Here is a 13,063-nt window from a genome sequence, read left to right as displayed (position 1 = left end):
AACCTGCCAAGTACGGACTGAAACTTCCATGAACTGTAAGTGAAATAAACCTTTCCTTCCTTAATTTTGGGAGTCAGGTATTTTGCCCCAACAGCGAGAAAAAAGTAACGAAGACAAATCACATTAGATTCTTTGACAGTCATGGTATGATGCTGACTCATTCTAAAGCTGCAGTTACCCAAATCCTGGAATATTTTCTACATGTGACTATTCACCAAACCCTAGATTTTCACTTTTAAATGAATGTTTTTGGATTTTAGTGCAAATCTTTGTCTCTTTCTGGAAAAACTGATCAAGTTGGATTTTGTGCATTGGCCTGGGGGAACAGCTCAGTAGTGGAGTGCTCACCTAGCACAGAGGAGGCCTTGGGTTCAATTGTTAGCACTGCAAAAAATAAATAAAATGCTAAATAGGGAAGGGATATATTTTTAAAGAATAATAAAAGTAAATTTGGTATGTTGTTTCAAAACACCAAGGTCCTTCTTTGTACCTCATGTCTAACACTTTGGCATATTAACTATTTCTCCAAGAGGCATGTCATCCACTCATGTGATCTCTATGCCAATCTTACTACCTAAATGATTTTTAAAAATTGACTAGAATGGGCTAGTATGCTTCATGTGCTATCACGGAGCCTGCAGATCTCTCCCCTCAAACATATTACCAATAACTGACACTTGCATACAGTACACACTTTCTCAACATTCCTCTAGACTTCCAACCAAGTAATCCTAGGGAGAAATGTTAATCTGATACGATTTGCTCTTGGCAAAGCCCCGCTGGCTACTCGTGGTGGCTGCTTCCTTTGTCAAGTACTCCAAAAACCATTGTCTTAGTAATCCCTTCTAGCATATTTCCTGGAATCAGTGTCACACTTATCGTTTTTGTAGATTTTTATCTACCTCCTTTTCAAAAAGTTAAAAAAAATGTGTCTACCTGCATCTTTCCTGTAGCTCTCTATTATTCCAATGGTGACAGTACTAGTTCAATAATCTCAGCTTCAAGTCCATTCAGTCTTCTTGGACTTTGGTACTGCACTTTACTAAGTTGCATTAGAGTCTCTTATCATGGCTTCATCTCCTCCAGGCTAGCAATTCTTCCTTCAGCTTTTCCTACCCTTTCCAGTAAGAAAAGTCATTTCCTGGACAGAAAAAAATGCAGGCCAAACAGAAGCCCAGCAGTTTGGTTTCTCTCACATCCCCCTCTCTTTGGTTTTACAGTTCCAAACATAACTTCTGAAAGCCCTTTTTGTTACCCTTAGCATTTTTCACAGTCCTCTGCTCACTCTGTCCTCTGTTTCTTCTGCAGCCCAGTCACCCTCTGATATGGTCGGTGGTTGTATGACCAGACCTTTGCTGAGTCTAGGTCCAAGGTCAGGAGAGCACATAGGAAGTGTTGCATAGAGAAAGCAGGTCCTGAGCCAAGGCTCATCTAGAAAGTACTACCTACAATCACTAAGTGCAGGGGAAAGAAGAGCATGACAATGCAACGATGTTAAGGTCAGAGGTAAAGAAGAGCAGAGCTACTTTTCCAACCAGAAGGATGATGCAAAGGGCTATCCTGTGGTGTGAAGTTGGATCAATAGGAGAAGGAGTTGGATCAAGGAAGATGGAGAGAACGGGTGCTGGTAAGGTCAGGTGGTTCAAAACAGACATCCTTTTCTCCCAGAGCTCTGAACTCCTTACATGGACATGTGATGGGTGTTCCATATGCCAAGGAATCAAGTGCCCCTGGGTCATCATATCACACCGGGGGATCCTCTAAATAAGTAGATTCAGGACAGATGTGGACTTCTATGTACATCTCCAACGGAAGAGCTACCTAGGTGGTCATTAGTCTCTTTATCCTTTGGAACTGGGCTCAGAATATTGTTTTCAGTTATCCTAAATTACATTTCCCTGCTGGAGCCTGAGGCCATGGGATCTGTATTTACCATTTCCTTCTACTTAGGAAATCTTCCTTCTTATGGTGCACACAGCCTGTAGATAAGAACACATTTCCCTCCCTGGCAAGTAGAAAGTCTAAGGCCTATTTACTTTTAAAAGTCCTGCTTCTTTGTCTTCCAGAGCAAATTCTCACTTCTCTGAGTCAGGTTCTATCTCATCTGAAAAAACAGCAATGTCTCACTAATGTGTTCATGAACATGGTAAAAACAGAAACTATACTGACTTTTCCCACATTTTGCACATTACACTCTGGTGAGTCTTCATAGGAATGCAAAGCTGATACAGAGTGGTACTGGTTGATAAACTGACCCAGGCACCGGTTAACCTGTGCTTGGCAGAACTCTAATGGCAACATTAAGCTAAATCTTAACTCAGCATCAGTCAAACCAAACAGAGTAAGAAAAGAAAAAGTCAAATCAAAGCCAGTAAGTCTCTTGGCAGGAACAGCAGGTCTGGCATCAGGGAACCATCAGGCTTTAGGCAGTCTAAGCTCAAACACAGCACTTTTGATAAAAGCAGATGCTCAGTTTGGCTGGTATCTATCTGCTTTGCCCCTGTTCCCACCGGCTATCCACCCACCCCACTCTCCCCACCTCCTTCTAAAAGACAGCGTTTGTTAAGGTTTCTTCCAATTAATTTAAAGGCAGAATAAAAGCACTAAGGTTTTGATATACTATCCTCAAGGCCTCACACAGCAAGTGCCTCAGCCAGCCAGATGCCAGGACATCTGCCTTGATCTGCCTTGCACAGGAAGTACCTGTTCTTACCAGGACTGCCCACCTAAATTTGAAAAGCAAATGTCCCCTTAGGCAAACACCTGATGTCTACTGCAGTGTCCCTGTACCTCCTCCGTCTGCAGTGCCACCAGGGACCACTGGGACCCACTAGAGAAATATAATCATCATGCTGCTGACACAGGCCCACAGGGAGAGTGGCCCTGGGGACATGTCCGCTTATCCAAATAAAAGGTTTTTTAAAATCAACGAATGGAAAAATGCGCTTTGTTTTCTGACAAGCTCAAAAGATGAGCTCTTTCCCACTGAATTTCGCCTATCATCTTTAAAAAACAAAATAAGACAGAAAACTTCCTTTGAATGCCAACCCTGCCCGGGTCTTGCCTCACTTCTCTGCTCCCAAACTCTCAGTCTCCTTTGCTAATCCCGGAATGCACCAGGCTGAGAATTTTCAGAGCTTTCACCCTTCCCTTTCCCCAAGTCTCTCCCTTCTCAACACAGCTGCTTTCATCTGTGCAGACTCCTGATCAATTCCTCTCTCGTTTTTGTTCTTTGAGACAGAGTTGCAGTAAGTTGCCCAGGCTGAGTTCAAACTTGCAGTCCTCCTGGCTCAGTCCCCACTGTGCCACCATAACAGCTCAGACTCCTAACGTTTTACCTTTCAGGCCTGATCTCTCTGTAGAACTCCAGGCTCATAATACAAACCTGATCAGGAACTCCACCAAGACACACATGTATCTGTGCACGTGTTAAACAGCGGTCTGCATTCTCAGAGATCTACAGTCAACCTTCTTCCAAAGAAAAGGAATCAACCAAACTAATAAATCTTTGCTTCTTTCCCAATGTTCCCATCTCAGTAAATGGCTCCAACCCACCCACACCAAGCTGCCCTAGAGGCAGATTTGACTGTTCCTTTCCCTCCCTCCCTCCACCATATCCATCCTTGGTGCATCTGCTAGACTCTATCTGCAAAATGTACCTTGAGTCCTTGTCTCCTCTGTCATCACCAAAGAACAGACTCCCACCTGCTCCCTGTGCTGTTACAGCCAACCAACCACCTCTTGGTCCCTCCTGACCCCGTTCCCAGTCAGTCCTCCAAAGACAGCTGAAGTGATCTTCGAAACTCCAAACTGGTCATGCAAACCTCAGTGAAAACCTTTTAAATGTTTCCATTTGCCTGACAGAGAAAATCCAAACTCCTATCCAGGTCTAGACTGGTGCTGTCCAAAACAAATACAATGTAAGGTCATTTAAAATTTTCTAGTAGTCAACTAAAAGTGAGAAAAAAAATAGGTGCAGTTAATTTCAATATCTTATTTAACCTACTATTTCAAAAACATCATTTCAACACATAGTAACATAAAAATTATTAGCAAAATATCTCACATTCTCTTTATACATCTTCAAAAGTCTCCTCCCCTGATCTCAGGCAGAACCCTCTGATAATATCTATCTCCTTGTTTTGTACTTATGTATCAATGCATTTGTCTCAGGGTTCCCTAACCCGGGAGCTCCCTACAAACAGGGGCCACATCTACTTCATTCTCCACTGGGTATCTGGTACCCAGCACAATACCTGACACAAAACCAGCTTAATAAAGATGCATTATAGAATGAACAGAAAAGACAGTGACATTCAGTACAAGAACAAACAGGCAGAGGCTGGGCCAGCACACTGAAAACAAGCAGGCTCTGCTTCGTGAATTAATACAACGGTGCACTGATATTTTAAGGACCCTGTGTGGTTGTTGTACCCGTAAACTCTGAGTGTTGGCCAAAATGTATTGCGGTAGTGCAGGCCCAGATAAAGGGATTCCAGGCAGACTCCATCAATGTGTGGGAAACTTTCTCCCAGGGAAGACACAGGCATTGAACATGATCTCAGGTTACACAGGAGGATTAAAAGACTCCCAGCTTCTGCCTTCCAGGAGGAAGGAAGGAAACCAATCAGTCTGAACCCCTCCTCCACGCCAGCTCCTGTGCTAGGCACCTTCCCATGTGCTTGCACAGCAATACCTCGGTTCATGAATGCTTCTTTTGGAAACAATTCAGTTCACAAACAAATGTGATCGGCAAAATTCTGCTTCTGTTTGCAAACTCCACATTGGGTGACAAATGTGATCAGGGCCATCTTCCCCACACAAACACAAGCACAACTGTCTTCCCCTAAATTGTAAAACAAATAAGTTCATCAACCAAGGCACCACTGTATTTGCTTTTTTGAGCCACCTTCTGAGGTTGCGGAGACTCAGAAACGTAAAATAACTTACCCAAGGTCACAAAGCTATGTCTGGTTCAAATCAGCATGAGATCACTAGCAACTCTCTTTGATAGCCGTGGCTATATCAACATCCCAGCCATGGTCCCTGACCTGCAGGATCAGGCAGCCCAGCAGAGCTGCGCAGCTGAGGCGTAAACTGCTGGCGACCAGGTGGGAGCTAAGAGCAAACACTCTGCTCCTAAGGCTCCTGCCACTTCGACTCCCAGAAGGTGAAGCAGGCTCAGGTATGAAGGCCATAGTGTTGGCATGCACTGGAGCCTTCATATTCAGTGATCAGCTAATTTTCACAGCACTTCTCGGGGTGGGTATTTTCACTCCCATTTTACAGTTTAGAATTTGTCCAGGTCACACACCTAAAATAAGTGGCAAAAAAGGATCTGAACTGGAACCTCTGGATTACTCGTCTCATGGGTTTGGGTTTTTTTTTCCCTCCTTTTCATAAGAATCATTCTACTTTTGGTGCTGTATTTTCAGGTACATGTGGAGCTGTACATGGTGGAAGCTGCATAAAGGCCAGGGTAACCATGGAGTGTTTCTCAGATCTCTGTAACTTACAAATAACAGCATGAGTCTTCAAACAAGACTACAGGTATTTGCGAAGAGGGACCTGGACATTTTGCCTCCAACCCTTTAGCTAATCTCTTGCAGACAGACTGGGTAGTGACCATCACAAAGAGCAGCGTGGTTGTGACCTGAGGGTGTTTTGGCCCTGTGACTCAGGCCAGTCTGGCCACTCAGTCCAACCTCCTGGGGACAGTGTCCTTCCAATCAACAACAGCAACTAGGACTTCTCCACCATGCACATTCTGGCCAGACCAGGCTTCCAAATCCACATGTGACAAGAACATGGGTAACTACCTAGCACTTTCTGCTTATGATATTCTTTAACATAGACTGGGGGTGTGAACACGTTAGGAGACTTAAAATCTGACCTTTCCCAAATAGCAAGTGGGAGGCCTGAAAAAGCATGAGTTAAAGCAGGTCTCTTGGGGGAGGGGAGGACATGCTCAGCAGCCCAACTCAACAAGGACAGCATTGTACAATTTGCTGATCATTTTCCTCACTGTGGTTGGCAATCAGTTTTTTTTTTAATCCCTTGGTTTCCCTCAGAAGAACAGCTGAGAATGCACAGACCCCAGCTTTTGGTTCAAATCATCCTTGTCAGTAGATTTAGGGTTACCATCGGGCAGCTGGTAGACCTGCAAGCATTTCTTCCTCTCTGCACTCCTGCATTCACAGGGGCTCCACTCACCTCTGACCCAGCTACTCCCGGCCTCGGTACACCAGAGGCCATCAGAGCCAGGACACGCACCCTTCCTCAGAATTCACTAACTCATCCACAACAGCTGCATCCAAACATTTCTAAATGTCAGTAAAACTCAACTTGCCATTTAAAAAAATTAAACTCCAACTCATGGACTGCTACACTCTACAGACATTCTTGAACTCAGAGCTATTAAAAAGCCCTTGACACCCTGCTAACTCGGTAAATACACCTTCTGTTAAATAAAATCTATTAATCTACTAAACAGATTTTTTAAAACTCTAAGCAATTCTCCCTCTGTGCATCAAAAGCTTCCAATTTGCAGACAGCAGACATGACCCCATCTAAATAAACTACAGATGTTTGCATGTGGACCTTCATATTGCAGACTCTTCCGATTAACTGTGAGAGAAAGTCTGGCTTATTTGCATGTCTAGAGCCACATCTTGCTTTGTGAAGGAGAAAGCAATAGTTATAAAATTTGGTGGTTCTGAAGAGAAACAACTGAAACAATTTTTCAGATGAGGACACTGATACAGGCTAGAGTCAAATCTTTAAAGCAGTGTTTTAGAGGACAGTCTGCATAGATCCTGTGTCTTACACTTTGGCTTAAACTTTAAAGATCTGACACTATAGGTTACTTGCTGCCTGAGAAAGTGCATTGGATTTTCACTAGGAATAATTTTCCAGACTTTCTGGTCACTGTCGGTTACAACACTTGTGACAAGTCAGTCAGCTCTCCTCATGCAAATTAATGAAACAGCACATTGTCCTGCCACATGCTCCCACAGCACAAGAGGCAGTAGAAATTAGGTTCTTGCAGCTGTTCCCAGGAATGCATGCCTCCACATACCCACAGGCAGGAAAAGGACCTGAATAGCCTCCAAGTGCGGATCTCTCGGCTATCCCGGCAACACAGACATCCCGGCAACACAGACATCCCGGCAACATAGACATCCCGACAGGAACCGGTCTCCTCTAGCCCAAGGAAGATTCCAGATCCAAATACAAGTTCATCCTTGACAATAAATGCATCAAAAGGACAGCAACCGAACAACGCTAATGTTAAGAGGAAATCCTGTCTGCAGGCCTCTCCAGAACCCTGGCTCTGCTTTTCAGAACAAAGGCTCCTTCTGTGACATCAAGCAGCAGGTTTAAGAGCTCCCTGGCTTCTGGCTTTGGCCAACTTTCAAAACCACAAGTACATCCAAGGGCAGCCAAGACAATAAGAAAGCCAAGAGATACAGTCTCTGAAAGAGAAGACCAACTCCCCCTTCCAGGCCTGCCTTCTGCCTGGCTCTTGGCAACCAGGGCTCCATTTTCCCCAGAGGGGTGTCAGAGGGGGTGTCTGAGGACCTGGACTCAGAGAGGAGACTGACCGCTTCCATGGGGGAAGGGCTCAAGGATGCCAAGCTGGCACCAACATTCTAGGGAGGCTGTCTGAGAAGCACAGTGTTTGGGGAAGGCCCTATGGTACTTTTGGGGTTCTTATCCACGTGCAGTCATCCACCAGGGTATGATCTTGTGCACTTCAACAGCACTGAACCTATTTTCCTAACTGTAGATGAGATGATGATGGTGGTGGTGGTGGTGGTAGTGATGACTATGATGATGAAATATGCCATGTCTCTTACACAGGGTTGCAATGTTCAAACAAGATAATTTATGATCACATCCTGTAAGATATTTTAAAACTATAAAATGCAATTCAGTATTAATTCGGCAGGATATGACACATGTGGATATGATACTTAATAGTGAAAATGTTTAGGTCAAAGGGGAGACTTCCTCTGTTTTGCCTTGGGCCTCCCCCGGTGTGGATGTTTAATTATAGTAAAGGTGACTTTTTAATGATTAATAAGTTAAACATATTTGTTGGGAAAATAGCAAACTTGCAACAAATTAGAGTACAGGGGTTCCTCCTTATCTCCCAACAGATGCCTGGACCAGATAGTAGTAAACCCTATCCATAGATGCTGTTTTTTCCTATACTTACAGATCTATGATGAAATTTAATTTATAAATCAGACACAACGAAAGATTATTGTAATGGTTTATGCACTGGGTCAACTTGAGAAGTTTAGAAGCTTAACTCAGCAGTGGGCCGGGGTCCTTACTTTGTAAACATCCTCAGCTGGTGGAAGAGGAGGGCCCGGAGAGGGTGTGGACAGATGGTGTACAATACTAAGGGAGGAAAAGAGGCTTGCTTTCCCCTCCCTTTTGTCTTATGGCTTTGCTGTCTTTTGCCCCCTTCTGCCACCTTGAACTGTTGCCCTGTGCCGTGCCATGCTGCCTTGGAGCCAGCTGATTACGGACTGAAACCTGCACAAACTGTGAACTAAATAAACCTTTCCTTCCTTAATTTTGGGTGTCAGGTATTTTGTCTCAGCAACGAGAGAAAAGTAACCAATACAATTACCAATAACTAATAATAAAATAGAACCAATATAACAATGTACTATAGATCTTAGCAACCTCAGCACAGTTTTTTCTTTCTTTATTGAGTGGAAAACTTTCACCTTTTCACTTAAAAACACGAATTTGGCTTCCCTTTGACATATCCAAATGGCCGACATCATTATTCTTTTGCTTAGGGGCCATTATTAAATAAAGTAAGGGTTACTTCAATGTAAGCAACAAGGTGGCCGCCAAGTGACTTAAAGGTGGGTAGCACACACAGTGTGGGTATGCTGCTGGATAAAGGGATGATTCGCATCCTAAGTGGGATGGAACAGAAGGTAGCCCCATTTCTTTATGCTACTCAGAATAGTATACAATTTAAAATTTCTGAATTCTTATTTATTTCTGGAATTTTCCACTTAATTTTAGGACAGTGGTTGGTGACAGCTAACTGAAACCATAGAAAGTGAACTATGAATAAGGGGAGACTCATAAGACCAGGAGTTTCTTCTCTGAAAGGTTCCTTTCTGAATGTAGGTGGGTACACACGAAGAGAAGGTCTGGGCTGTCCCAGATGACCCCACTATCATCCTAACAGTACCAAATGTGATGAGATGAAGGTTTTCAGGCTAGAAATCTGTCAAGTCAACTGAAATTAAGCCCTGAATTCACTATTAAAACAAAACGGTGCCACTGGAGTTTAGTGGGTAGATGGTGCTTCCCTGGTTTCTTAAGCTGTAAAAACTCCTTATAGATGTTCTATTTCTCTTTATATTTTTGTTATGGAACCTTAGGCAAAACCTCCCTCTCCAGAGCATTGGATTCTTATTCATGCTGCTTGCTTTGTTTATATCATGGTTTGTTCCAAAAAGGAGATGAGGCAGCTCATAATCTCACTAGGAATATTTTTTTAAAATATGATATAAAGTACTTTAAACTCCGTAAAATCAGGAAGGCCCCAAGAGATTTTTTAAAAAACATGTTAAGAAAATCAATATACTATTAATAAGACTAAGGGGGGTAGGGCTTTATAATCCTTTGAAGCACAACCCCCAGCCTTCTCACTCAGCATAATTTTCAAAGAATATGTACTTGTTACTTCCTGTGTTCATCTTAAACAGTAAGATATTTTATGTTGAGGGAAAAAAAGATGTGAATTTGGACTAATGGACCTCTGAATCATAGGCAAACCCTAACTCCGTAGTGCTTGCTAAAGCTTCCACAGCCTGGACTTCAAACTCGGGACTTGCACGGTACCCCTCCTGCGATAAGATCTTTTCCAGATATCTGACCTCTGTCCAAGTCACTTTTCAAGTTAAAAGCTTTGAACTCCTGGTAGGCTGGCGGCTTGATGTTGGGTGTTTATGAAGAACTTCCTCAAGATTGAAGGGTGACTCCATTACCACCTCCTCCCCGGCCACCCTCTCTGCTGAGCTTCCCCTTTACGAGAAGTTGGCACCTAGCCAGACCTTGGAGTTTTGAGGAGTGAATTTGCAAACTGTCTGTGTCTGGTACATGGTAGATACTTAGCTCAATGAAGGGTTTAAGTTAATAAATAAAAGGTGGTCTGCAGTAAGCCAGGGAACACTTAACTCTGACTCAACTTCATCAGCCTGGCATTTGTGATCATTTTTGCCACGCCGAATGGTGTCTTTGCTGCTCACCTTTCACATCTTTGCCCAGTAAATGCCGATGACATGATATTAACAAAACTGTATACAGGTAGGTCCTCCATATTTACCATTCCTATCAGCAGGCTACCTGCTGCCTCTCTGAGCTCTGAGCTGGGAGGTTGCTCGTCTAGATTTAGTGGAGTAGGTCCAGGGCCTTTTGACCCTTAAGCTACCTTGAGGAACCTTATGATCTGGTGTCAGTAACATTTAAGAGCTCTTTAATGCTATCTACAGAGAATCTGACTTCCACTTGCTTTCTTCTTGCACTAATACAATTATGAAACTAAAACTAATCTGGGACACTTGACTGCCCAGCCCTCTACTGACATCCATACTATTCTGTACTGTTCTCCTGTCAGCTTGCTACACTTCAGTCACGGGCCACACCAGCTTTCCTCTGGGGGTTTTTATTCATCCTGAACTTGTTCCCACCTCTAATTCTTTGCATTTGACTTCTCAGTGCCTAGAACAGCTTACAAGGCTCCTGGCTGCCTTCTCTCACTATGCAAGTTTGGTTTAAATTATTATCTCCTCAGAGACCTGTTCACTTTACCATAAACAAAAACCCCATACCTGATAAATCTCTAGCAGATCAATCCATTGCTCCAGCAGATCAATCTATTTCTTCCATGGCATTTAGTATAATTGGCTGTCGGTTTATTTATTTACTTATATTATTATTTAGATCTCTCACTGGAATAAAAGTTCTGGAAGACAGTGCTTCAGATGCACCATTGTATCCTGTTAGTTCACACATTTCCTCTACCTCGTAAAAGAGCAAGAGCAGAGTACTGCAATAATTTCGCTGCTGGAATGTCCTGAAAGCAAGATCAGCCCTTCACTTTAGATACTCAGAAGGAATGGGCAGAATTTCTTGGTGAAACCCTGGGCCTATAAAATCAATATATTCTAATTAAGCCAGGTACTCAATATATATTGAACCAAAAAGTGAGCTGGGATCCAAGTGGCCTTCTGTGCTAAAAGGTTGGACCAAAAGAGATAACAACGAACCACCTCATTCTTTACAGCCAGTATCACAAGCTGCTGATCTTCTTAAACAGGAAAAGGAGCTTAGAGTTTCCAAACCAGCTTTAACAGGCAGAAACCAATAATGGCCAGGCCCTTACAACCCAAGAGAAGCAGCATGTGAGACTGGAAGGCTTATTTACCCAGATCTCAAGTACCGACAAGGAGAAATCAAGCATATTCTAAAGCTGACGATACAATGCATCCACACAAAATTTTACCTCAGCATATTGACAACTAAATGTAAGAAGATAGAGGTCCTAATTTATAGACATCCTCATCATTGTAAAATTGAGTGGATATAGTTTAGAACCTGTTGCTATAATTTTTCTTTAAAGTGTGCTTTCTTTTAAGAGACTTAATGATACTGGAAGTTGGATTTTAAAATACTTTCAAATATTAGATGATACCTAGGAATGGTTAGTTTTGGGGGTACTATATTTTACATAGTGACTGCATACTTTTTCAGTAAGAGTCCTTATCTTATCTTTAAAAGATACATACAAAAATATTTGTAGATAAATTTATCTCTAAGTGAGATCTGCTTCAAAATAATACCAGAGGGAAAGTGAGTGGAAATACAGACAAAACAGGACTGGCCATGAGGTGATATTGCTGAAGTGGGGTGATGGCCCCCCTGGGAGATAACTGACCTATTTGCTCAACATAATCTAATGTTTGACATTGTTCCTGACGAGAAGACTTTAAAAAGTCCTTTTAAAACAAATCATGTTCTCTCATGAAATTAAGAGAACTCACCTGAAGGTGAAGGTTTCACCTTTCCAGTCTTGCAGGGAAAGGTTTTCCTGGATGACGTCCTGGGTCAGAGGTGAGCTCTGCCGTGGGGATTTGGAGTGGGGGAGGGTGCCCAGATGACTGACGTTATCACAGGACCTAATGGGAGGAGGGCCTTTTTTCTTCCGCGGAAGGGTTCCGTGTATAGACACGTCTTGATAGGCATCTGTGCGATGCTCAGCGAGAGGGGACTTGCTGCTCAGAAGGTCCATGGAGGAGGCCAGAGGGAACTGGTGATTCACCGACATGTTTCTGGGAAAGCTTGCAAATTTTCCTGCAGCCATGATTCTCAACTCTAAGGGAGAAAGAAAAGAGGGAAGAATAAAGGTGAAATGCTTACAAGAACTGACTTCCTACCTACAAAAGGAAGTGGAAATATGCCATGTAACAAAAGAAATTATTCACAAAGCATCCAAAGTAGGCAAACAACATTTAATAGTGTCATTAGTGCAGTCTAATAAAAATGGGATGTTTAGTCAACCCCTTTCTTTAAGGTCTTCCAAAGAAATTTGCCTGGACTGGCAACAAAATCAAAAGGGCAAACATATCTCAGAGTTGTTCGAGGTATATGAACCATTTTACTATTAAAGACAACTGAAGGAGATAGAAAAGGACAATTAAGCCCCCCAAAAACTGTTAGTAAGGAAAGACTCACCATTTCAGCAATAAATATTAAGAGAAAATGTTACACATGGTTAGATAATTGGTGCACTTATTTCCACCACACTGTAAATGATAAGAACAGGCGGAGATTATTGGAATTCTTGAGCTGCTAGAACGTCTTCACTGCCAGACCCCAGCTGGGCTGCCCAGAGTGAGGAGGCAGAATTTTTCAGGCAAAGACCTGATGCTTATAAATAAATCAATGTACTCTAATTAATGAAGACAGCCCAGCGTTAGGGGTCAGGAGATGGGCCATTCTTTATGCATCAGTGGGCTCAGCT

General features: G+C 42.9%; 1 protein-coding gene across 1 annotated transcript in view; it reads right to left on the bottom strand.

Annotated features, from left to right (window-relative positions):
• The window catches only part of Bcar3 (breast cancer anti-estrogen resistance 3), a gene marked incomplete at its 5' end in the record, with an annotated part of 113,988 nt that extends 101,574 nt beyond the window's left edge, over window positions 1-12,414 (bottom strand). Inside the window, 1 exon segment of the mRNA XM_013514437.1 lies at window positions 12,084-12,414. Coding sequence (XP_013369891.1) covers window positions 12,084-12,403 — 320 coding nt within the window.
• Between the last annotated feature and the right edge of the window lie 649 nt (window positions 12,415-13,063).

Source organism: Chinchilla lanigera, unplaced genomic scaffold, assembly GCF_000276665.1.
Source record: "Chinchilla lanigera isolate Chin_1 unplaced genomic scaffold, ChiLan1.0 scaffold00022, whole genome shotgun sequence".
Classification (NCBI taxonomy): Eukaryota; Metazoa; Chordata; class Mammalia; order Rodentia; family Chinchillidae; genus Chinchilla; species Chinchilla lanigera.
This window is presented reverse-complemented; position numbering and strand designations above follow the sequence as displayed.